The following is a 26,949-nucleotide window of genomic DNA, read 5'->3' as shown; positions in this document are numbered from 1 at the left end:
ATTTACAGCATAGTGGCCACAGTGGAGAGCTAGGTGGGTCATGATTCATGCTAAATCTTTCCCACAATATGCTGAACAGTACAATAGCAGTCAATATGAAGTGGTTCATTATACACTGTCAAATTCAATAACAGCAACGGCTGACTTTGCTAGCGTGAGCAACTCGTGGGAAACCTAGCCACTGCAAATCACCACTGAATTTAAAAAAAAATAGTCTGCAAAATAGCAGACAAAACATATCCATTGAGTCATATTTGCAAATTTTTGTGCGTTTCTATTTGCGTTTAGAAACAGATTTCATGTTCCCAGCTGGACTGCAGAGATGACTGTCCTTGTGATTCACTTTTCTTGTGAGTGCTTCCTCTTTTGGTCATATTTTACAGGCTAAAGAGTTTATAAGAGTATTGGTTGCCCATGGGCAGAGCTGGAAATGTGAGTCTCCTGGGGAAATATTCCTGAAGCTCTCTCCTCCCCACCACTAATCACCGAATATACCATGAACATACACACATTTATCTTCAGCTGCAGCAAAGCATTCGTGAGTGGTATTTCTCCTTAGAAAGAGAGAACATCAGGAGGTAATAGGCAGAGCACTGATTCTTTGCTCTGATCATTTATAATTATGTTTCCTTTGTTCTCCATTAAATTGTAATCTCCTTGAAGACAAAATCCTGGATTTATTTTACTATTTAGCCTAGTGTCTCTGAGCCCATTGTTAGTTCTTCATAAATATTTGTCGACAGAATTAGTTCATTCCCTCGTAAGAATTCCATAGTTTAAGGAAGGGACTGCAGCTTCATCTTTGTCTCTCTTCTGTCCTTACAGTGCCTGGTGCAGAGTGGGTAGAAAAGTACGTGGTCATTTAGTGGAGAAACAAGTGTATGAATGAGTCATCCATCAGATGGTTCCTTGGGGGCAAATTAAAGCTAGGCAAATGATTGCCAGTCACTAGAGACATAAAAGTGATAGTTTCCAATCATTTTTCTTCAAACCACCAGCAGTAATGCCCTGAAAGTGGCTGCTTATTGTGGAAGGCAAGAGCTAATCTGAAGCTATTTCCTTTATTTTTATATTCAAATGTCTACGAAGCCGAAAAACACAGAAGACCTATTCATTGCTCACAAATGATCTATGGGGTAATAATGTGCCTGCTTTACCAGCTGTGCTGCACTTTGATGCTGTCCTGGGTTTAATTGAAAATATGCTCTGACCTTCGTTGTGTTCATTGGGCATGGGGGGGGGCATAATTGGCACAAGGCCTCTGAAGAACTCCCTTCTAATGACTGTCATTTGGCTAATTTGGGGTTTCCCTGCAGGAAATAATCTGTGAAGTCCTGTAAAAACAAGGTGCATTTTATTTGCGTGTGAGTCACATGAAGCTAGTAATTTTCCACACACACACACAATAACTTTTTATTTTGTCATACCTATTTGTCGAATCCTAAGTGCTATCAGTACATTAATAGTATTGTCCCTAGCAGTCTCATGTTTCATCATAATTAAATAAAACAGCTTGCGAATTGCAGTCCAAAAAATATCTGTGTTCCACTCTTAAGTTAAGGGGTTTCCATAGAAACTGTGAGCAGCAAGTTTAGCTGACATTTATTGGACTTGAGGTTATATGCAGCATTGATAGCTCGCTCCTTGTTTTTCTTTCTGCCACAGTGTATGTGTCTCCCTCTCTTCCTTTAACCCTCCCATAGCTCTCTCCCCTTCAGGCTTCAGCTCCTCCTTCCTTTTCCTGCTCCCCTTTCTGCTATTTGCAACGAGGAAGTAATTTGGAGTCAGTCAGATTTAATAAACACCGTAAGACTAAAATGGGCGCTGATACTTAAGTGTAATTGTGTTATTAGCTGGAAATGTTTTTCTTCAAAAATGAAAGAACTGGGAGTGAAGTTTACTAGCAGAGCTCGTGTTAAGAAGGGGCCTGGCCCCCAGGTGAAAGTTTGCAATCTGGGCTCCATGGATGGCATCCTTACCCCAGGTGTCACATTTCCTCGATGTATTCAACCCAAACTGACATGACTCCTCAGTCCTCATTTTCCTGCTTCTAAATGGAGCACAAAATCATTGCACTGGTCACATTTCAAGGATAAAAAATGAATTTATTTAGGAAAGAAGTGCATACTCATTATATGTACTGCATAAGTTCTAGGCGCTTTCACTTGAGGTGTTTTAGTTCACCCCACAAAATTCACTGAGAGGAAGGTAAGCCGAAAGAGGATTGATCTGAAGCTGATGGTACAAGCTCAGGATCTCCTGTGAAGCCTTGAATGCTGTGCTTAAATTCTATCTCAGTTTCTCAAAGGCAAAATGAAGATGAACATTCTAAAGTAATGGGGTTTTATTGGATTTGATATGATAATGCAATCAGGACGTCATAACAGCACTTCTCTCTATATCCTTAGAAATGAGGATAAACAAGTCCCCGAAAGAACAAGTCACTTACCCAAAGCTACACAACTAGGGGAAAGGGTGTCCGTGCAGGGCAAAGAGTGAAGGGGGCGGATTCAGATCCCTTACTAATCGTGCGATTTGGAGTAAGCGACAAACTACTAGTGCACCTGGTTCCTCATCTGTGTTAATTGTTCCTACTCAAGGGGTTGTGTTTCTTTTATTGTTGTTGTTCGCATGGGCAGGCACCGGGAATCAAACCCGACCCTCTGGCATGGCAGGCGAGAACTCTTGACTGCTAAGCCACCGTGTCCCCCCCTCACGGGGCTGTTTTGAAGATAAAATACAATGTTGTTGGGCGGGCCACGGTGGCTCAGCAGGCAAGAATGCTTACCTGCCATGCCAGAGGACCCGGGGTTGATTCCCAGTGCCTGTCCATGTAAAAAAAAATAAAATAAAAAAAAATACAATGGTGTTCATTAGAGCACTTAGAGTTCCTGCTTCGTAGAAAGCTTACTGTGTCTTCTGCTCTGTGTCTTCCTTACTCTCTTACACTTTCTGATTTGCTTGTTTTTAGTATGGAGTCAAAGTCAAGACCATCAATCTCCAAGGTTTAATATTTATCACTTAAAATTATCTCACAATTCATACAACATTTCAGGTTATCCTGCTAACAATGAGAAAGGAAAGAAGTAGTATCACACCCACTTTACAGGTTAGGAAAATAGAGTCCAAGTTAATGAGTCTAAGTCAATGTCAAGACCTCAGTGTGGTGAATGAGAAAGCTAAGGTTTTACCTACTTATTCAGTGTCTTTTCTAAAATTAAAATTCTCAAATTTGTTATTCTTAATTGGAGTCTTATGTTCATGAGCGAGCTTTAAGGCTAAATAAAACAGCAGATATTAACAGAAGAAAACTTTTGTCTGGGAGGAGGATAGGAAGTAAAGAGAGGGCAATTGCAAAGTCTGCCTCTTATGGGCCTGTATCTAGGCCATTCTCCCAGGTTCCAAAGGGAGACACAGAAATGCAACTTTCAAGCCCAGACACAAGGTGAGGCACTGATTTTGCACAGCAGTATTCCTGAGCATTTCTGGGTGGAGAGAAGGGATGAGATGGAGAGAAAAAACTCAAAATAAAAGTCAGGCATCAGTCATATATGTTGAAGGACACCTTGTGACTTCAAGAGTTTTACTCAGGAGAGAAATGAGACATACAGCCAGGACAAGAATCTGATGGTTCACGCTTGCTGTAAAAGGTGATTGTTACTACACACACACACACACACACACACACACATGTGCATACACATGTACACATATGTGTACAGGATTCATCAAAATGAATATTTCTTGAAAATATGATTTCTTTGTAGTGAAAGAGCTCATACCAGGAGATAAAATGTTAGCTCTGCCATTTTCCCATTGTGTGTCTGTGCTAGAATTTCATTCTGGAGTGTCTTTGAAGGAATCATTTTAAACCACTTGTCCATTTCATGTTAGCTTAGGTAAAACTAAATACCATAATACCTAAAGCCACTTAACCAGGCACCCAGACATAGCAATACATGGCAATGTGCTGAGAGGGTAGTAGTGGTGCCACAAGCAATTCCTCTATGCTGTGAAACTTCCTCTTTTGCCCAGGATTCCTCACACACACAACCTGATACTATTGCCAAATTCACAAGGTGTAATTTATTATTTCCTAGAAGAAAATTAATCATAAATAGAAACTTTAATATTTTCCTCCCAGACCCTGATGGATCATCTTGGCATTGCTGGGGTACATAGGTTGAATTGTGGTTTTGTCACTTAATTCCCTGCCTTGTGACCCTCAATCCCTCCATTTTTCAAGGACTTCAATATCCTCCCCACCTGTTTCTCAGGATAATTTAGGTTGAGGACAGAAATTGAGAAGGAGGCTTTGGATCCTTTAGGGCAGGTTCAGCAAACTCTTGCTGTAAAGGGCCAGACAGTAAATATTTTAGGTTTTGTAAGCTCTATCACTTATATTACAATGTAAGTGTATTATATTGTATATAAGGGCAATTCCGCCCTTGAACATGAAAACAGCCATAGACAAGCACACGTGACTAGCTATAGCTGTGTTTCAGAAAAAACTCTATTTGCAAAAGCAGGCAGGGAGCCTCATGGGACTGGCCTGCCATCCTTAGCTAACCATTGACTCCCACTGGCATTTCTGTCCCTGTGGCAGTTGCAGCCTGAAGCGTGGATGGATTCAGAGGAAAAGGTCTGACAACCATATTGTAATTTACCTTTCACTTGTGGGTTTCACTTTTTGCCACACTTATCTTTAATTAAACTTGATCTTCCCAGTATCCCTTTGACATAGGTCAGACATATATCCTGTCTCCACTTTATGGAAAGATGCAGAAAGTTTAAGTGACTTGCATTAGCATCTGTAATATCCATAACAGAACCAGACTATCGGTCTTATGCTTTTTCAGTTGGATTCTGCTTTCTAAAACGCATCCTGTTCAGAATAAAGACAGATGGAAGGGAGAAGTAACCCAAAACTTATTTTTGTCATCCAAACCAGGGAGAAAGTAGTTACATAATGGCAGTTAAACAGGGGCAGGTGTTGAGTTCCCTATGTTCTTATTGCGTTAGGGTCTCATGTGGCACCCAGGTCCTCACTGCTTTTCATGTATATTCCTGAAAATTTTCCATAGAATATTTTTGGAAATCATGCCTTGTGAACCAAATTGAATACAGAAAAGTACCGGGAGCCCTTGCTTGGCACAATACTGTAATAACTGAAGCTCATGCATATTGGAACTGAGTCCTCGTTTTGCAAGGTTCCATGGTAACTGAGAGCAAATCTGTTATCAAGGAACTGTGCACAAAGAAGGGCTCTATTCCAATAGGCAGGACCCATGGTTAACGTGGCATCGTGCAAAATGAGCATGGCCTTAAGTAAATAACTAAGAATCCAATTTCTAAATGTCTGCATTTGGCCGTTTAATTCCCTCTTTTGTGATCATTCGGGGGAAACAAAGAAATCACTGATTCCAGTCATTTCCATTATCTGACATGTCATCACCAAGGTTTCTTCATTATGCAATGTTAATGTTGTTGAGGTTACTTGAGACCAGTTTCCAGTTCCAATTAGGAGGCCATCCCTGCTATCTGCATTCTGATTAAATGACGTTGCCTGGAAATCACAGAGTCTACTCTGTTTCCTTCCCTTGCTCAGATCTCATAAACGCAGACTCAATTAAAGAGAGTTTCCTTATCAGGATTGTATGGATCATTTTGGTGGATTTATTAAACTCTAAGTCATGCTGAAAACTGGAAGGCAGAGATGCCGAGATCTTCAGTGGAGCCAGGTCTAAATGTGCAGGACTGGCTCCGAAGTGTCAGGGAGTCCGAAATATGCAGAAGTCAGAGCAGGCAATGAGTGAGCCAGGAATCAAGGCAGCTGGGGTAGTAAAAAGGGGATTTTATAGCATTCAGATTCCAGAGCTGAGATGCTAATGACCAACAGTGCTAAGAAAGTCATGGTGTCATGTCAGCATATATTTTAGATCAAAGAGGCCTCACAGTTCACTCTTTCCTATCCATCTTCCATATTATTACAAACCCACTTTTCTTTCAGTACTCTTCTCATTGTCACATTCCCTTCCAACAAGAAAAGAAAAATCAAGGACTTACAATCTACCCTATGACAATATAGAACCTAAACTGTTGTGCCTGTTTTTCACAATCTGACATTATCTTATTTATCCTACCTTCTATCCCATTGCTTTTCAGAATTTATTCCTTATAGACGTCAGCCTGTGACTTTCTCTATTCTGTGCTCATGTTCAATGTCATGTATTTCCAACCTACTACATGTCTGTCTTCCAACAACTCTTTCTCTTCTATCCTTACCTTGTTCATCCTGTTAGTGTGTGTTCCCATAGTGTATCCCCGTGACACACTGTGCATTCTTTTCTTGTTTACTTGCCTGTGACACCCATCACACTGTGGGATTCTTAATGGAAAACACTTGACAGAGTGTCAGGCTGAGCATGCTGCCTGGCACTTAGTAGGTATGCAATTCATATTACTGAAGGAATGAATGCTTATGTTTTTCTCTCTTTCTTTGAATGCTAAACATTTTGCTTATCCAAACCTGCAGGTCTTACTAGCTCCCACACACAGGTTTTATTGACTCGTTAAACCTAACTGGTTCCTTCTGAAAACCCAGGCCACTTATAAATCATTCACAAAATGACATATATCACTCACTCACACGCTCAGTCAGCACTCACTCATTCCGTGGGTCCCTTTGTTGTCAGTTGTGACTGCTGTTTGTCAGGCTTGTCTCAGCACAGGGTATGAAACGATCAATGATGGGAAGTTACTAAATGGAAAGAGTTCCCTTGTTGGTCAAGTTTGCACAATGTTGGGGAGCCTGTGCAGAATTGTATATGATGTTAGAGCTCAAATGACTTTAGAGTTTCTCTTTCCCAGCACCCCTCCATAAAAGATGAGTCTCAGACATGTTTACAAATTTGCCTGTCTGTTTGGTTTTGGTTACTGTCTAGGAAATTAGGGCTTCGCACTGTTTAATACTGAACAGGAAAGTAAGTACTTGGTAATATGTTGGAAGATGATTTTAAAATCTGAATGGCTCGGTATGCATGGTATTTATCCTCTCTGCATTCCCTTGCATGGCAATTTAAATTGCATTACTCATTACAAAAATCCATATGCCTTTTAGATGCTAGTGTCGGTTTGGGTTTGTTTGTTTTCAGCCTATAAAGGGAATGATGACCTTGGCGCAGGGCATTGCCTAAGGATTAATGAGCAGTTGGGGGTTAATGGCCATCTCCTCCTCCCAGTCAGGCACCAATCCAAGGAAAGCATGGGGAAGCAAGGTCATTAACTGCCTTACTAACTTTCCGAAATCAAACATTCCTCTGCTTGCCACACCAAGGACTTACATTTCACAGGAACTTGCTGGATTTTTCAGAAGGTCTTTTTTTTTTTTTTTTCCTTTTTGCCCTGTCATTAACCTGACAGAAAAAATACATATAATCAATTCACAAGCATGAAAGAAAATAAAAGAGCAGCCATTAGCTTCTCTGGGCTGACAGGAGAATGTCATAAGGAGAAAAATAATTTTCCATATTTTGACTAAACATAATTTGAGATGTTCAACCTCTTTTATTTGCTCTCCTCATTTTGCCCTTTTTCAAACTGAAAGATTAGAGAGAATTATCTTGTGTGCATCCTGCAAAGCTAAAAGTTATGTCCAATTTCTACAATTTAACCTCCTTCTCAGCATCCAATGTTAAGTATGGTTCTCTAGGTAGTAGGAATGGTTCTTATTGAGGCTTTGATTGTATTTGTTTGAAAAGAATAGTAATTATTTCTTATTGATTCTCTTTATAGCTGTTCTATACTAATATCAATAAACACAGCATTTACTTTTTTGGCACCAGTCATGACCACCTAAGTGATGTGCAAGCACTAACAATCCAGTCTTACACTAGCCTAGTGCCTTTTCCACCAAGGAATAAGATGTAACAAAAGAGAGGAAGGTCCTGGAAAGAAGATGGGAGATGAAGGAAGGTCCCACTTTTATTCTATTCCATCATCTTTCATTTTCCTAGGCTGCTTGAAGCAAATACCTTGAAATGGGTCAAGTGAGACAATGAGAATTTGTTGGCTCACAGTTCGGGTCCAGGAAAATGTCCAAATCAAGACTTCATTAAGGTGATGCTTTCTTTCCAAAGACTAGTTGTCAGTGTTCCTTCATTCCCCTGCCTCATGGTAAGGCAGTGTCTGCTAGTCTCTTCCTTCTTTTCCAGGTTTCGTTTGTGTCAGTGTTTTTGCTTCTGTGGTTCTCCCTCTTGCAGGCGTGCTTTCGCTCTCTCTTCATTCTTTATATTAAGTACTCCAGTAGTAGGATTAAGTTCCATCCCAAATGAAGTGGGTCACACCTTAACTGAAGTAGTCTCAACAAAAGGTCTTACTTACGATGGGTTTACATCCACAGGAATGGATTAGATTTTAGAGTGTATCTTTCTGGGATACACTTCACCCTCTGGACCCTAAAAAGACATGTTCTTTCCAGTGTACAAATACATTAATTCCATCACATTATCCCAAAAGCCTTAAGCCATTTCAGTAACAATATTAAATACAAAATCTCATGAAAATCAGTTATAGATGTGCTTTCTCCTGGGGTGCAAGCCCTCTCCATCTGTGGACCTGTGAAACTTAGAAAACACGTTATCTGCTTCCGATATAAAATGGGGGCACAGGCATATGACAAACATTCCTATTCCCATAGGGAGAAATTAGAAGGAAACAGAGGTCACAGGTCTGAAATAATCCTGAAATCCAGCAGCACATAACCCTTCAGATTTCAAGGTCTGAGAGTCATCTATTGAATGATGTTTTGTCCTCCACTCCTGATGGAGCAACAACCCCAACCCTTTCAATGGCTTGTGTAGCAGCCGTGCTCTCCTTGAATACTGCAGTGAAGGCTCTACCCTCTTCAAGCATTGGGGTGATGTCCAGATTCTCCACAATCCCTGGGACATCTGAGAAAACTGAGATGGTCACTCTCTTCCTGAACAACAGGGTGGAAGTCCCTCCCTCTCCAAGCACCAGACATACTCACTCTTTCCATATACATGGGTGGGACTGTTCTCTTGACCCAAGAAGATGTCTTTGGTCCAGATCTAAGCTCCTATGATTCTGCCCTTGAAGTGATTTTTCCTTAAATCTGCCCCTTTTTTTTGTCCTTAGTCCAGGCTGGAAGTGGTTCAATTCATATGGATCTTGCAGAAAAATTTCTCAGTTTTGCATTTAGAATGCAAGGTTCTAAACCATCAGACAGCAAGACTTTCCTTAGATCCTTCCTGGATAACTGCATTTCCAATCCTGACTTTCAGTGAAATGGCTGACTGAGTCCCTATTAAGTTAACCCCCCACATGGACCACTACCTTCTGGGGACTTGCTTTCTAAAAACTCAGGGTTTTCCAAACCATCAATTTCTGGTTTCTTTGGGCCCAAGAGTCCAGTTCTCAGCTTATCCCTTTCCTCTTCATGTTTTACTATAAGCTTCAAGGAGAAACCAGGCTGCCCTTTCTACAAAGTTTGTAGAAATCTCTTCAACTAAATATCCAAGCTCATCACTCTCAAATTCTGTCTTCTTTCTGACAGAGTTAAATTTTGCCAAGTTCTCTGCCTTCAAACAAGGGTTGCCTTTTTTCCAGTGTCCAATAACACGTTCATCATTTTCTTCTAAGACCTCATCAGAAGTACCTTTACCATCCATATTTCTACCAACAATCTTTTATGCCAAGCACCTCACAATTCTTCCAGCCTCTACCAATTACCCAATTCCAAAACCATTTCCATGTGTTTGGTACTTGCAATAGCAATATTGCACTTTTCTGGTACTAAAATCTGTTTAAGTTTTTTAGGCTGCTTAAAACAAATACCATGAAATAGGTTGGATTAAACAATGGGAATATTTTAGCTTATGGTTTGAGGCCAAGAAAAATGTCCAAATCAAGGCATCATCAAGGTTCTACCATCTTCCTAAAGATGGCCTGCTGGCAATCCTAGCTCCTGTGCCATATGGCAAGGCACATGGCATCATCTGCTATTCTCTCCCTTCTCTTCCGGATTTCATCGATTTCAGCTTCTTGCTTTTATGACTTAAAGCCTCTCTCTCTCTGCATTCATCCTGTTTATAAAGGACTTCAGTAATAAAATTAAATTCCATCCTTAATGAGGTAGGTCACACCTTAACTGAAGTAGTCTCTTCAATAGGTCCTTCTTACAATGGGTTTATACTCACAGGAATGGGTTAGATTTAAGAACACATTGGTCTGAAGTACATACAGTTCCAAACCACCACAGCATGCCAGGAACTTATTCCCTCACTCTGCATCCTGATCCTTACATTGGTACAAATTTTATGAAGTAATGACATGGAATGATAATTTGTCTCTTGGGTACTTGAGTTTTAGGTATGTAACAAGGATCATTGCCGCCAGAAAAGACTTCATTCCAGGAACTTTTTTTAATGGATATTTGTTTTGGTGAATTGACTCAGGACCTAGATCTAGTTCTTAGTTTCTCTGGCTCAGAAGTGTGATTTTTGTAGCTCTTCATGAGCTTAGTAGTTGCAGTTACTAAAGACATAAGAAATGGAGGTATAAAGCAGAATGCCAGTTCACATAGTCATGGCCACAACAGACTCTCAAGTACTTCAGACACTCAGATATTTTTGTATAGAACTTAAACGTTTTTTGGATTCATTGATCTCTTTGAGAATGAGATGATAAAAGCAATGGATAATCTTTCTATAAAAATACACAACCACATTTATGCAAAAATGTGTATGTAATTTCAGGGGTTTCATAAATGGTCTGATAACACATTTGTGAATTTCTTAGGAGTCCATGGATTGTACTATGCATTTTCATGGAAAAGCAAATTATAATTACATTAGATGGTTGAAAAGAAAGTAAAGTAAGGAAATTTAATTGTAGGATTCAAATTGCTTTAGCATCAGATTATAATAGGCTGCTGTATCAGTCATTCTCCAGAATTGGACTTTAGCTGTCCAATTGGGACTAAACAAAAGACAATAATAAAAACAGCAAATGTTCATAGAAGATTAACTATGTCCCAGACACCAGCCTAAACCCTTTTGTACATATTGACTCATTTAATCCTCACCACAATAAAGTACATAAATCAGGGTACCCAACCCATGGATAGTTTTACAGATGGACACTATACACACTGGTACCTCTGATTTTTTTTTTTATTTCTACATTACATTAATGGTCAACAATTATCTTGTTATGAGAGTAGTCTATCATATACAACAACCATGCTTTTCCTGGGGCTCTTCCTTCCTTCATTCATTCAATACACAAATATTGAGTTCAAATCCTGTACCCAGTAGTTAGGATACAGCTTATTAGCTGTAAAAATAGGTTTTTGCTGCAATCCATTGTTCAAAGCAAATTTTCAGTCACCCATTTACACACTGACTTTCAGTAACTTAATTCTTCACAACTGTAATTTGAGTCATTGGTGTGTGGAAGGGAGGAGAATAAGGGTTAGTGAGTTCCCTATTTACCATGCATACTGCTTTGCGTACCATTTTTACCTTTTTGGTTCATATGAGTCTCATCAACAGATCTTGATATATTATTTGTTACCAGAAATTAGCTTATCAATGTAGTCTGTGACTGTGGTTGAATGTGGGCTACATTCAGTAACTCAATTCTGCAAATGTTTACTGATTGCCTAGACGCCATCCCTTACTTCAAGAAGCTTATGATAAGGACGCTGAATGCATTCTCTAGCATTTAGGCCCAAACACAGATTTGGTAAGTGCTGGAGTCTTAGCTTTATTTCTAGATGCTCAAAAGAAGGGCAGATTAAGACTGGCCAGCAAGACTGAGGAAGACCTGGCAGAAATAGTCATAGTAAAATGGGCTCTGAAGATAGGTACAATTTTGATAGAAAAGATCAGGGTAGGGCATTCTAGGCTGAAGGAATAATAGGAATAAGGCTCTGAAGAGGCAAAGTAGGGAGTCTATATTTAGAATTGGGAACAGACTGCAGCTGAGACTGTATTGTAAAAACAGTGGGACAGTGGGAAATAAGAGTGGGAAAGCAGTATGCTGCCACATCATGGGGGCTCTTACGTGTTCAGGGTGGAGGGTGGGTAGAGATTTTGCCCACCAAGATCTCATGGAACATAGACTGTCATAAGTGGGAGTGCTACCAACCTTTCGTGGGCAGAGGTAGTGAAGGATTTATGCTTTAGTCTGTAGGTACTTGGGAACCATTGGAGGTTATGTTTTCCTGAACTGTGATTGTTTAGATCTCTACGCTATTATACCAAGTCTTCAAAGTGTTACTTTGAAAATCTCCCATGGGAAAAGTATAAAAAGATAGACCAATTTGGGAGAGAAGGAATAGAAGGCATTCATCATTCAGTGGCTCCTGAACCTGAGAAAAAAAGAAGAAGAAAAAAAGTAGCCAGGAGAAGGCATGGGGAAAAGGCGACATTTTCATCATTTCCTATTAGAGGGATTGGAAGGGCTCCAGACTGAAAGATATTAGTGCAAGGAGAATGCAGGTGTTCTTACAAGCACATACATTTCTGATAAGTGGAGAATTCTGATTTCATTACCTGAAGAGTGAAATATCAAGCAGTATATGGAGGTTGAGGTTTTAGGCTTTTTCTCTGCTGATGCATTCCACTAAACCAACACAGCAATCAGCTGTCATAAAAATACAAACATACTATGGAACACCCCAAATCTCACCCTTTAATTTGAGAAACAAATCAGTCATCTATATTTCATATCTTCATAAATAATCAACCTCAAAAAATGAATATGATAAAAAAGGGCTCATAAACAGCCAGGAACCTCTTGCCAGGTATGCTTTGCTCTCCTGCATCATGTGAAAGTAAGCAAACAGGAAAAAACAAATTAATTTTATTTTTCGCCTTGCTAAGTTTTGGTTGTATTTCTGGGCTTAATTTTTTTTTTAGCGTGAAACAGATTTGACCTTCTATTGCTAGGGCAAGGTTAGAGCGGCAACGGCCACCCCAAATCCCTTGCCTGCTCCCATGATCCTTTGGATGGTGATGATAGACTTAGGAGATCTCTTCCACCTATGGGCTTTCTAATGGATGGTTCAAATGAGTTCCAGAAGCAGACATGTAAGGATTAAGAAGCCCTTCCATTTTAAAGGGGTTTTGTTGATGATTTGGCTTGCTGTGTACAGCAAGGAATTCTTGCTCTCTGCTCTAAAAGTGGTCTGATCCAATGGGGTGACACAAAAGCTGAGTCAAACCTCCCTAATTCTGAAGTACATGTAGGTGTCATGTGAAGAAGCAAATTATGAAAAACAACTTATGCACACTCTATGGAGGAATTTTCAAAGCATTCATGCGATTTTAGGCACATACAGCAGAGGGCATTGTTTGGTCAAACATAAAACAGGGCTGCTACGTCTAGTAATAGAAGTAAGAAATAGCAAACTCCTCCCCAAAACACACACAATGAGATCAAGGAGACAATGAAATGACCTTTAAGTTGTTTGTTGTTACTTTTGTTGTTGTTGTTATTCTCCCTATCACTTTCCTTTGTAGGAAAGGCTTCTCTGATAATAACTAAAAACTGGACAAATACCGCCCAGATATTGAGAAAACTCATATTATGTGTGTGGCTCCCTTAAGTGCTAGTTTGCAAGCAGTGATGGTGACACTGTGCTTGCCCTCAACGAGTTTAGCCTTCATTGTCTACAATTCTGTTTCATCACTCATTCATTCTTCTGTGCATTTGTCACATATTTAATGAATACTCTTCTAACTGAATTCTGTGAACAAGACAAGACAAGTCTCTGCTCCACAGGACTTGAAATTCCATTGAGATGAGACAGACCATAAGAAAATAAACATCTAACTCTACAAGACAAATATCAAATAGTAAATAAATGTCATGATGGCGATCAGGTATGATAGACTGCTTCAGGCTGGGTGATCAAGAATGAACTGTCACAGTAGATGAAGTTGAAAGGAGTTTGAATGACAAGGAAAGCTAACCATGCAAAAACTCAAAAGAAATGCGTTGCAGGCCCTGAGAAGTCAAGGAAGGGTAATCTTGTGGAAGAGAGGGGAGATGAGGAAAAGTGGAAAGGTAGAAGTTAGAAGGAATCAGATCATGTAGAATCTCTGTGGTGAGAGCAGTTTGGATTTTTTTCTGAGAAGGCACAGAGTTAGCAAGAATGAAGAATGACATGCACACATTTATACTTTAAAATGCACTCTAAGTGCTGTATGAAGAAGTAATTGTTGTATGAAGAAGTAAATTTTCAATTGCAAGATTGAAAAAACATTATCCAAGTTAGAAATGAAAATGACTTGATCTAGAATGGCACTATGAGGAAAAGTAGATAGATCCAGGTTGTGTTTTAGAAGAAAAAATTAGGGCTGAATGCAGATAAAGAAAAGTCAGAAGAGTCCTACATTTTTGCCTTGGACCAATTAGGTGTGTGGTAATGGCGTTTATAGAGCTGCAGGAGGAGATGCGGTGATTTTGTTTCAGTATATTATGCCTTTTAATTCATGTGATCTTCATAATGCCTGCTTATTAGTTTTGTTATCGACACCCCTGCCTAGAAAGGTAAGACCCAGAGAGGGTTAATTTGCCCTAGACCAAACAGTCAGTAAGACTAAGCCAACCTTTCAGTATGAGTCATTACACCCTAAATCTGGCTTTTGTTCACTAAATCATGTTAATGTAGGCGGGAGATTCTTGCCATGCTTCAACTTTGTTCCAGGTTGTAAAGTGTAGCTCATTGAGCAGCACTGGAGGCTGGAGATGCCACTTACCTAATTTGTGGATCACAGTTTCCTCTATGTACAATAATATTTTCTTAACATGACAATATGCAGAAGGTATTCTTGCCTTCATGCTCTACAAAATTTTGACTTGCATGTATTGATTTGAACCTATACATGACTCAGTAGTCAGATAATCAGGTTGAAGATTTTCCTTTTAGTGAAAATTTCAGTATATTCAGTTCTGCTATAAGGCTGTAGGGATATAGATTATTAAAGTCACCTGAATTTTCCATCAACCAGTCTTCTGTCCAAAATCTCTTGTATACGGGAATATGACCTTCCTAACACAGTGCCCTTCCTAAACTATTATGCCCTTCCCTGCCTAAAACCTTGAATTTCTTCTTAAGTCTCTTTATTGAAGCAAATCTGAACTATTTTACCAAGTAAGCAGTGCCCCTCAGTTTGGCTAGCTTTATTTAAATTCTGCGATATAAGCCCTTTGCTTCCATTAAGTCCGTTTTGTGATTATTTTGTGCTTCTCCATCTCCTTGCCAACCTTTCCTCAATACACGTTTATAACCCCTTGAAGATCCTCAAAAAAAATGGCTAATTCTTTTCATAAAAATTTCTATTTCTTATGCCTATGTTAATTGCTTATACTACCTCTATAATATGCATTTTTGCATTTAGATATTGAATACATAGATTTGCATTATTAACTAGATACATATTTGTACATTTTCAGTTTTATATATGTATCGACATATTTGATTTATAATTGCACTAAGATCGTAAAGTTCTCCAAACCATGGTCAACTTAGCTCTTTTATTACCTTTATTATCCTCTCCAGAGCAAAGAAATATGGCTGCATGTTATTTTTTTATACACATTTCTTTATACTAACTCCTCCGTATCCACTTAGTCTGTAGCGTTATCACCTTTAAATCCTAAAAATATGAACTTTTTTATTATAAGCCAGATAAGTCTTCTAGAAAAAACAAAATGGATAAATAGGTTTTTAAAAGTCATTTAGAAGAAACAAAATGTAGAGTTAGGTATATTTTTCTTAAATCTCAATTTCTTAAATTCTAAACATTTTTTTTAGAAACAGTGCAAGGTCAATGTATTTCACCAAACAGTGTCTATTGACTTGACAGGTTGAAACCCTGAATAACAGCCATTTAAATGTTATAGCATTCTTATTACATTTGCCTAGAGGATCAGCCCTGGGCATATTTACAAAAAAATTATTTCCCCTGAAAAATTGTAGAACCACATATTCCTGTGTAGGGAATGGGAAAAGTTCAAAGATTTGCAAGATTGAGTGCAACATGGGAAAAGAAATGAATTATATTAGGAAATATTTATAAAATAAATTTGAAGAGTTGATTTACTTTTGTTATCGGATTATTTTCCTATGCATTATACCATTCTTTAAAATTTAAAGACCTGTCCAGAAAAATGATTTTACAATAGAAACCTTCTCAGCATGATGGGGATAAACCTCAACTCATAAGAGCTCACTTCAGCTTACTCTTTATGCTTTGATAGGTTCCAGATTTTTAGTGGTATAAGAAATCAGAGTTTTGTGCTGTCATATGTGCTTTTCACTTTGATATCGGATGAAGTGGGGGACAAATCTGGAAGAGAGTCCAAAGAAAGGAAGGACAATTCCAGGGTTCACTGCTTCAGCTGCTTATCACAATCATGAACCAAAATTCTTTTCATTTTTCCTTTCTCAGCATATTAGGTTTTTCATTAGCCTGTCTCACCTTTTGGCTACAAGATAGCTGCAGCAGTCCTAGACATCTTACACTCACAGCAGCATCCAGAATCATAGTAATTAACAACTGCTATCCCAAGTTTCTTTTCTTATCAGTGGGGAAAAAGAATTCCCAGATCCCCCTCAGCAAACTTCTCTTTACATCTCATGGACTGAATTACGTCACGTGTCCAGACCTACCCAGTCTCTAGAAACAGGAATGTTCTACCAATGTTTGCTTAGCAAGGTTCCCGCATCTGTAGCCCATAAGCCTAATTCAGCCTTCTGCCCATTTTCTGTAAAACATGAGAATGTTTTCTGAATTTTTGAAGTGGCTGAAAAAGGAATCAAAGAATAATATTTTGTAACATATGAAAATTATATAAAATTCAAACTTCTGTGCCCATGAAGTTTAATTGTAAAACAGCCCTGTCCATTCATTTTCCTATTGTCTTTGGCTGCTTTTGAGCTCCAAAAGATCACAGCAGAGGTCTTTGCAACAAACGTCAAATGGCCTGCAAAGCTTAAACTATGTACTAGGTGGACCTTGACAGAAAATGTTTCCTTTCCCTAGGTAAACCAAAATTTATTCACTCACAATTACTGGGATTTGGGTTAGCCTTCTTCAGAGTAGATAAAGTTTTTTAAACAGTGGAGTGAATTTTCCTGAACAAAATTGTTTGGAGATAAGAATAAGAGATAGGAATAAGAGATAAGAATAAGAGATTGGGTAGTTGAAAAACATTGCAAGAGAGACAGTGGGAGGTTGAAATACATTTAAAATAAATAGCTCATGTTTAGTATTATCAAAAAGCTGGCTCCCCAAATATCATCACTGCAACCTGTTTATAAGACAAGGATGAGCTCTGACAGTGTCTCTGAGTGGAGCAGCGAATGTAAGGTTAGAATTCAATGAGAATTAAAAGTTTGGTTTAAGGAGGACCTTTCAATGAGGGATCTTGGTTAGGATGGGGTAAGAATTACAATACAGGATTGGTGGAATCAGCAGGGTGAGGCAAGGGATTCGAGGAATCTTAGTGGGCAAGATTTGATACTTTCTATCAAATAGTTGACAGGGTCTTGGGGAAGTTCCTGTAATGAACAATGAAACCATTTGCTTTGACATAGGAGAGTCCCAGTAGTGCAAAATATGCTAATAAGGACAGTGGAATAAACTTTCAGTTCTCAATGTCCAGGCTGAGTTGGGGGTAGAGGGAGGTTGTTGCAGATAAATAATAGAGTATTGGGATTGGAGGGGGGAGTTGCAGGGAAGAGGCTTGTAGTTAACAAGATTCATCTTTCTCCAACCTCGCTTCCAGATGAATTTTCTCCCACCTTGGTTTCAATGTCTACATACAGCCTATGCTGACTTAGCAACAACATTGTGCTAAATAAATTACACCCCATTAGCTACTCTCCAGAACAAAGATCCTTCAGTGAGTCCTATTACATCATCTATCAGTGCACTGAAGCATGGGTAGCGAAGGAAGAAAGATCTATTGACAAATTCAGGATATCCTCTGAGACCAAGGCTAAAAGTATCATAGATTCAAAACCCACACAAATCCATTTGTATATAAATGCTGTTAGATAGCATCATAATGGATAGTGAGTTCTTTTAAATTGATTTCCTTGATGTGATAAAAACATCTTATGAAAGAGATGTTGAAACATGGCTTCTGATGTAAAACAACTTAATTTAGATTTTAAAGTAGAAAACCTTTTGTTGATGGTATTTTATTCCATTCAGTGCATGTACTGAGCATTATGTCTTGTACGTTATAAATTATCTTTGAACCAGCTGCAATTCATAAATCATTACTTTTGACTGATTTATGGCAAATCTCACTAATTGCAAAAGCAAAAAAGACCTTGAAGTAAGCAAGAAGTAGAAAACAAAAACTAAGCTTGGGGATCATGGAAGGAGAGAAGCATATACCCTGATCTATTAATAGCAGTGTATCATATTTGATTATATTTTACTGATAATATGTTCCTGATAATGCCAGTTAATCCACACCATAATTTTGGAAGATACTATTACTATTATCTTGTAGAAAAGAAAGAAATTAAATGTCCAATCACTTTTTGAAATTACATATTAACTGTTTATAATATGCGGTTTATTATGAGCTAATAATTTTACCTGTACTGTGTGACAATCCTACTAACTGCCTTTCGAGTAGCTGACACTGCTGTACCCCTTTTGCAGATTGGGAAAGTGAAGTATAGAGAGATATAGCAACTTTTCCAATCAAAGGAGCAAGAAGTTCAGGCAGGGATGTGGGGACTGAAGAAGGCTCACTTCAGAGCCTCCTCTCGTATCCACTGCCCAGGGCTGCAAATGGCAACAGAGCCACTTAATCGTCTTCACTTTATGCTATTTCCAGTCCACCAGCTATTCCAACCTGTATTGACAGCAGTCCTGGGATTCTGAGGAGGCTCCTAGGTCCCGAAATGCTGGCAACGTCAATTGATTTTATGTATTGACAATTTTATATGCTGTTCTGTTAAAGGAAAAAAAAAAGCAACAAGAAGTAGAAAGAAAAAACCCAATTCCTTTAAGAAGTATGTGTGTGTATGGGAAGTGGGCACATGGAAAACTATACTAAATCCCACAAATGTGAAATTTTCAATGACCATAATCATGGGAAATTGAAATAATATTCTGCTATGAAATAAAAAAGGGCTTTTTAAAAGATTGTGATAATTTTCTTCATGTTCTCATGACATAACTTATATACAACCTAAAAGTTCTCATTTTATCCACTTTCGAATATGCAATGCAGTAGTGTTAATACATTCACAAAATTGTGCCTCTATCGTCACCATCCATTGCCAAAAATTTTCCATCACCTCCAACAGGAAAGGCCATGTTTCAAATTCTTTGAAAAATATCTCTTCCTCTAATATGGTGTGAATCTGCCAGCCACATTGTTATGATGGTAGGTATGAATGAGCAACGGGATAGACCCCTAAGACTTTATCAGCAGGACTGATGTGGCATGTCACTACGTATAGGTGAATGGTTATAATTAGATATTAACCGTTTCACGTATTTTCAGCCATCATTTTATTTAGTGCCTGCTACATGCCAGACACTGTTTGGCAATAGGCAAAGCAGAAGCAATCAGACATGGGTCCTGTCCTCCGAGAATCCACAGGCTAGTGGATGAATTTGACCCCGGAAAAAATGATCGCAGTCAACCTCAAGCCGTAGCAACCCTGAGGTTGGAAGCAAGTCTGTCTGACACTGAAGAAGGTGACACAGAAATATTCATTCGGAACCCTATTAGGTCAAGTTTCTTTGCTACCATAGGGAAGGAGTCAGAAGCAAGTCTCTGAAACCAGAAAATAAGAATCCCTGACTTTAACCCTCATCTTCCTGAGACTCAGGTCCTTTTCATTGGTGTTGAGCACTTGGGGATATGTTCAAGGATTGCCATTGGCAACCAGCTCTCCTAAGTAGGGTAGCTCTTACATTTGAGAGCTCTTCTCTGTCTTGTATACTCTGTATAAATGCAGTTATTCACAATTGCCAATCTACACTGGGATTTCACCAACCTGTAGGGAATTTATATCCTAAAGAGGAGCCAACCCTTCTCTCCAAAAGCCTCGTGTTATGGCTATGACAGCAACAGCCATAAAACTGGTTCTATCTGGTAGGAAGGCATTGTCCCCTACCCCACAAGTCTCATTTGGGAAACTGGGTGAATTTTGAATTGTTTTCCCTGCCACTAGTTTTTTCCAGACCACTGTGTCCCATATTAGCGCAACACTACCATTCTTAAAAACAAAGCTGATGACAGTATTCCTTTCTAAACACAAGAAGTGCCATCTACAAGGTAAAACAAGGACTCTAAGTTTGGTTTGACAATACCTTTGTCACAGTCTGGACCCGATCTCATCCAAACTATCTCTTCTCCAGTTTTCCACTCTCCTGTCACAGGCAGCTTTGCACTGATGTCTGCATGAAATAACATCTCTCATGAGACTGAGTCTTGGCTCAAGCTGGTTTTTCTGCCTAAAATGCTGTTCCTTTCTTCACTAACTTCTTCTACAAAACCTAGATCCAATGACCCTCCTCTTTAACCCTACACCCCTGGCCTTGATTTCCTAACCCAGATTGTATTGCTCTGACATCAGTGCCTTTGTGTCAACGTGGCCTTGTCTCCCAGCAATGAACATATATTATTGCATTCATCTGTTTGCCTGGCTCTCTCCCTCTTTGAATTAAAATTCCTTCAGGATTAAGGTTTAAATTCCTTATCTTTATAAACCTAGTGCTGTCTGGCAAAGGGCAACAACAGAAACAGCTACAGTAGTAGTAGTAATAATAATAATAATAATAATAATAATAATGAGCATTTATTGAGCCATTACGATGTGGCCGATAAACTCTTCCCTACATTCACTCACAACACATCTAGGGGTTGGTTGTAGTATTTTCTCCATTTTGCAAGTGAAGAGATAGATTCATAGAGAGTATGAGTTCCCTGAACAAAGTGGAACCTAAGATGTACTGAATTAGTGTCTTTTTCATGTGCAATGTGGTGAGGCATTTTTTGTTGTTGTTACTGATCCTTTTGTTTGTCTTCTTTCCAAAAGACTTAGGGAAGAGAGACTTTCTTAGGCTGAGAGAATGAAAAATTATTAGCACAGGTGTCCAGACCATGACAAATCAGTTTACTAGGGCATACAGTGGGTAACATAAACCCCTTGGAAAATACTCTTTGTGATGGTAGAGATGCAAAAAGTGAGTTGTTTTGTTTCTCTTTGCCCAAATCTACTTAAAATTAGTAAGAGTTGGGACACAAGATGTATAATAGTCCTGTTATACTAAATTCTTTCTGTAAATAAGAAATTTGTTTCTTGGGAGATGATTTCATTTATGGTATGTCTGCCTATGGGTAACATTTAGCCATCTTGTAATGAGTTTTAGTATATAAGAATCTTAGACATTTGATGCATTCATTTGTCGCCATTTCAGTACATCTTCACAGGTACCATAAGCTGAGTTGACAAGGCTTACAGCTGAGGTCACTCCCAAAGGAAAAGTATTTAAAAAATTGATTTTAAAAAATATTTTGCATTTGCCCTCCTATTCACAGCTTTTTCATGGAGTGTTTGGGATCATATGCCCAGAGATCAATCAGACAATGATCTTGGAGCTGCTCTTATTAACCATGGAACTTGATGCAATGCTACTTCTATGATTTTAGTTTCCTACCTCATAAGAATGCTGTAACTATTAGAAAGGAAAAAGTCCAGCTTTGGGGTTTTGAAACCTATGCATTTACAAAGGGCCTCATGCTCAGAAATGTTCACACTTGATTTGATGTTCTGCTCTCACTATCTTGAAATTCATAATAGTTTTTAAACAAGAAGCCTCACATTTACATTTTTGCAGTGGAGCCCACAAATTTATTTGGCCATTCCTGAATAGGATTGTTTGTGAAGTCTGTAGCCCATGTTGACTGGCTCATAGAATAGCCCTCAGTAAATGTCAGCTATTATTAATTTTTCAAAGGTGCTCTCAGTTTGTTGGGTGTACCCCCAAAGCCTATTTTAGAAATTTCTCAGTCTTGTCTGGTATCTTAGTATGTAAAAGCTGCCAGAATGCAATTTACCTGAAATGGAATGGTTTTTAAACAGAGTAATTTATTGTTTCAAGTTTACAGTTCTAAGGCCATGAAAATGTCCAATTAAGGCAAGGCTATAAAAAATGTCCAAACTAAGGCATCCAAGGAAAAATATCTTGGTTTGAGAAGGCTGATGAGGTTCAGGGTTTCTCTTTCGGGTGTAAAGGCACATGGTCATGTCTGCTAGCTTTCTCTTCAGGATTTTTCAATGGCTTCCCCAGGGCTCTGTCATTCTGTAGGTTCTGGTGGCTCTGTAGCTTTTTCCAGAATAGTTTCCTCTTAAAGGGCTCCAGTAAGCAACCCCACCTTAATGGGTTTCCATCTCCATGAAACCATGTAATCAAAAATTACCATCCATAATTGGATGGGTCAAATCTCCATGGAAACAATAAAAAAGATCCCACCTAGCATCATTCAATGAGGATTTAAAAAACTTGGTTTTTCTTGGGTCCACAGCAGATTCCAACTGGCACATCTGGGCATTAAGCTTAATGGCAGTGTACACCACATTTGCCCTGATGTACTCAAGTCACACTCTGTACTTTAGGGCCCTCCACCTCATTCATCTGTTTCTATGTGACTGCACACCTCATAGAATGTGAGCTCTGGACAACTGCTGATTTGAAATACAGAAACATTTCCCTATAAATATGGGCAATATTGCTCAATAATGGATATTTTATTGGTTGTTTTCTTAGTTTGAGGAATGCATGGCTTGCTGCCACACTGGTTCACTGATACTGTTCTAGAAAGGCATTTCTAAGAGATCTCATATTCTCTTTTGCTCTTATTGTTTTGCAGATTGTTTGAACTCCAGAAGGACCAGCACCAGATAAATTATGAATGTTGAACAAGATGACCTTACATCCACAGCAGATAATGATAGGTCCTAGGTTTAACAGGGCCCTATTTGACCCTCTGCTTGTGGTGCTGCTGGCTCTTCAACTTCTTGTGGTGGCTGGTCTGGTGCGGGCTCAAACCTGCCCTTCTGTCTGCTCCTGCAGCAACCAGTTCAGCAAGGTGATTTGTGTTCGGAAAAACCTGCGTGAGGTCCCAGATGGCATCTCCACCAACACAAGGCTGTTGAACCTCCATGAGAACCAAATCCAGATCATCAAAGTGAACAGCTTCAAGCACTTGAGACACCTGGAAATCCTACAGTTGAGTAGGAATCACATTAGAACAATCGAAATTGGGGCCTTTAATGGTCTGGCCAACCTCAACACATTGGAACTCTTTGACAATCGTCTTACTACTATCCCGAATGGAGCTTTTGTATATTTGTCTAAGTTGAAGGAGCTTTGGTTGCGCAACAACCCTATTGAGAGCATACCTTCTTATGCTTTTAACAGAATCCCTTCTTTGCGCCGGCTAGACCTGGGGGAATTGAAAAGGCTTTCATACATCTCAGAAGGTGCCTTTGAAGGTCTGTCCAACTTGAGGTATTTGAACCTTGCCATGTGCAACCTCCGGGAAATCCCTAACCTCACACCGCTCATAAAACTGGATGAGCTGGATCTTTCTGGGAATCATTTGTCTGCCATCAGGCCTGGCTCTTTCCAGGGGTTGATGCACCTTCAGAAACTGTGGATGATACAGTCCCAGATTCAAGTGATTGAACGGAACGCCTTTGATAACCTTCAGTCACTAGTGGAGATCAACCTGGCACACAACAATTTAACATTACTGCCTCATGACCTCTTCACGCCCTTGCATCACCTAGAGCGGATACATTTACATCACAACCCTTGGAACTGCAACTGCGACATACTGTGGCTCAGCTGGTGGATAAAGGACATGGCCCCCTCCAACACCGCCTGCTGCGCCCGGTGTAACACCCCTCCCAATCTGAAAGGGAGGTACATCGGGGAGCTTGACCAGAATTATTTCACGTGCTATGCTCCCGTGATTGTGGAGCCTCCAGCAGATCTCAATGTCACCGAAGGCATGGCAGCCGAGTTAAAATGTCGGGCCTCCACGTCCCTGACTTCTGTATCTTGGATTACTCCCAACGGAACAGTCATGACGCATGGCGCGTACAAGGTGCGCATAGCTGTGCTCAGCGATGGCACGTTAAATTTCACGAATGTGACCGTGCAGGACACAGGCATGTACACATGCATGGTGAGTAATTCCGTTGGAAATACCACTGCTTCCGCCACCCTGAATGTGACTGCTGCCGCCACGACTCCTTTCTCTTACTTCTCCACCGTCACCGTCGAGACTATGGAGCCTTCTCAGGATGAGGCACGGACCACAGATCACAACGTGGGCCCCACCCCAGTGGTCGACTGGGAGACCACCAACGTCACCGCCTCTCTCACGCCGCAGAGCACAAGGTCGACGGAGAAAACATTCACCATCCCCGTGACTGACATAAACAGTGGGATTCCAGGAATCGACGAGGTCATGAAGACAACCAAAATCATAATTGGCTGTTTTGTGGCCATCACGCTCATGGCTGCGGTGATGTTGGTCATTTTCTACAAGATGCGGAAGCAGCACCATCGGCAGAACCACCACGCCCCGACAAGGACTGTTGAGATCATTAATGTGGATGATGAGATTACAGGGGACACGCCCATGGAAAGCCACCTGCCCATGCCTGCCATCGAGCATGAGCACTTAAATCACTATAACTCTTACAAATCCCCCTTCAACCACACCACAACAGTTAACACAATAAATTCAATACACAGTTCAGTGCATGAACCGTTATTGATCCGAATGAACTCTAAAGACAATGTACAAGAGACTCAAATCTAAAAAACATTTACAGAGTGACAGGAAACAAACGATCAAAAAAAGACAGTTTATTAAAAATGACACAAATGACTGGGCTAAATCTACTGTTTCAAAAAGTGTCTTTACAAAAAAAAAACAAAAAAGAAAAATTTATTTATTAAAAATTCTATTGTGATCTAAAGCAGACAAAATTATGTGTATTCCTCAGAACCTGTTTTTGCTGCACTTATTTACTATTTCCTACATCTCGTCCCTCCCTTCCCCGATTGCCATATTTTTCATAGGAGATCTCAATTCCCTAAAGAACTGGTTTAGGAAATTTTGTAAGAATTCTGTTACACTTTGAGATTTTTATGGTGAATTCTAGTGGTGAGATCTGGTCTATTTTGTCTCTCTCCTTTTTTTTCTTTTTCTTTTTTTTTTTTTCCTCATGCCCTTATGAAGTAGTCCAATGAGGAATGCAATATTAGAAATAGATTTTTAAGAGAGAACAAGGGGAAAAATGCAAGATCTTATATTTTTCATGTAATGACCTGTTCTGTATTTATGAAGAGGACCATTCTATGGAAGAAAAAAAAAAGTAAACAAATAGCAGATTTACATATAAGTATCTATAAAACCCATGATCTTTTAAACAACTCTAGAACCAGAATTTGTAGTTCAAAAGCTAAAATTAAGATTATAAATAAAATATTGTTGGTTTTTCTGTACCTGGACACAACTCATTTGTAGTATGGCTTAGATGTGAGAAACTTGAAAGTTACTAGGTTTCCTCTTTTCTAAGAAAGAATGCTACAGTCATCTTCAGTCACGATATTAATCTCTGCAGGGTCCAATTTTGGTAACTGACTTGAGTTTTGGATCTATATTCAAATGCTGGGGTATTTTTTTTTCCTTCTCATTAGAAAGACCCTTTGTAGAATGATCTTTTAAAAATAACAGTTCTGTGAAGTAAATTCAATTCCACTTGGTATAATTTTTTGGTTTTGGTATAATTTATTTTCTTGTCTCCTAAATAAAATTGCATTGGCTAGGTGAAGGAGGACACAAAATGTGAAGGCATACTAAATTATCCATAGTGGAAAAATAATTTTCTGTGCTGGGTGTCAGTAAATTCAGTTCATTCAACGATAATTATTAAAGACTTACCATGTGCTGAACAATGACTTTGCTATTGTGGGTTACATAATTGACAAGACCCGGCTCTTGCCCTTGAATCAATTACAGTCTGTATGAAAAATGATTAAAGAAATAATTTCAGTTCATCACTGAGGGCTAGCTCTAAGTTTACTGTGGGATGGAAGAGTCTGAAGTGGGACTCTGGAGTTTCAAAATATCAGCCTACTGTTATTATGGCAACCTCCTGGATTCATGGTTTCTTCCATCTTTCTGGAAGAGCTGATTCTTCTGAATACAGAATTGTAGAGCTGTAAAGAAATGTGGGTAGGGATTTACTCTTAGATGTAAACCTCGAGATAGCAATGTTAATACAGTGGTAATTCATAGAGTATTTTTTTTAGGGAACTAGTGAGAAAAAACAAGTTAGGTAAAAGAAAGTATACAACCTCTCAGATAAAACAAAAAAATGAACTTGCTGGTTATATCACCACTCTGTACTTTAATGCATTTTGTGTATGACTTCTACCTTTATATGAAACAAAGTGAAAATATACACCATTTCTTTCTGTCTCTTGAAAACTGCCACCTTGGTGGCAAAATGAGAATTAACCAAGCTGGAAAAAAGTTCAGTGCCTAATGGATGAGTAGCTTCGCCACTCACTTACCTCTCTGGGCTGAACCTCGTGCCAGGGTTTTGTGACTTTTCAGATATGAAAATCCAGTCATTACTAGTGAAGTAGTCAGAGAAATAAAGTGGGAAGAGGAGATAGCAAATGAATGAGATCACACAGAGTCTGCACAAGAGCTTTGCTTCTTTTATTCTGTTACCAATTCTCTAGTAGCTTTTTCCCTTCTTCATGTTTTACCTCCCTTCGTTAGGAACACAGCCCATAGTTACTTTTTCTGTGGAGAAGCCTCAGGAAAAGGGAAAACATA

The 26,949-nt window shown here is 39.2% G+C and overlaps 1 protein-coding gene across 1 annotated transcript in view; it reads left to right on the top strand.

Moving 5' to 3' along the window:
• Positions 1-25,967, top strand: part of LRRC4C (leucine rich repeat containing 4C) — a 170,702-nt gene extending 144,735 nt beyond the window's left edge. The window contains exon 2 of the mRNA XM_077114444.1: positions 22,951-25,967. Within this exon, the coding sequence (XP_076970559.1) occupies positions 22,993-24,915 (1,923 nt within the window). The 5' untranslated portion in view covers positions 22,951-22,992 and the 3' untranslated portion in view covers positions 24,916-25,967. The remainder of the gene's footprint in view (positions 1-22,950) is intronic.
• Positions 25,968-26,949: the final 982 nt, after the last annotated feature.

The sequence above is a fragment of the Tamandua tetradactyla genome, chromosome 8, assembly GCF_023851605.1.
Source record: "Tamandua tetradactyla isolate mTamTet1 chromosome 8, mTamTet1.pri, whole genome shotgun sequence".
Lineage (NCBI taxonomy): Eukaryota > Metazoa > Chordata > Mammalia > Pilosa > Myrmecophagidae > Tamandua > Tamandua tetradactyla.
This window is presented reverse-complemented; position numbering and strand designations above follow the sequence as displayed.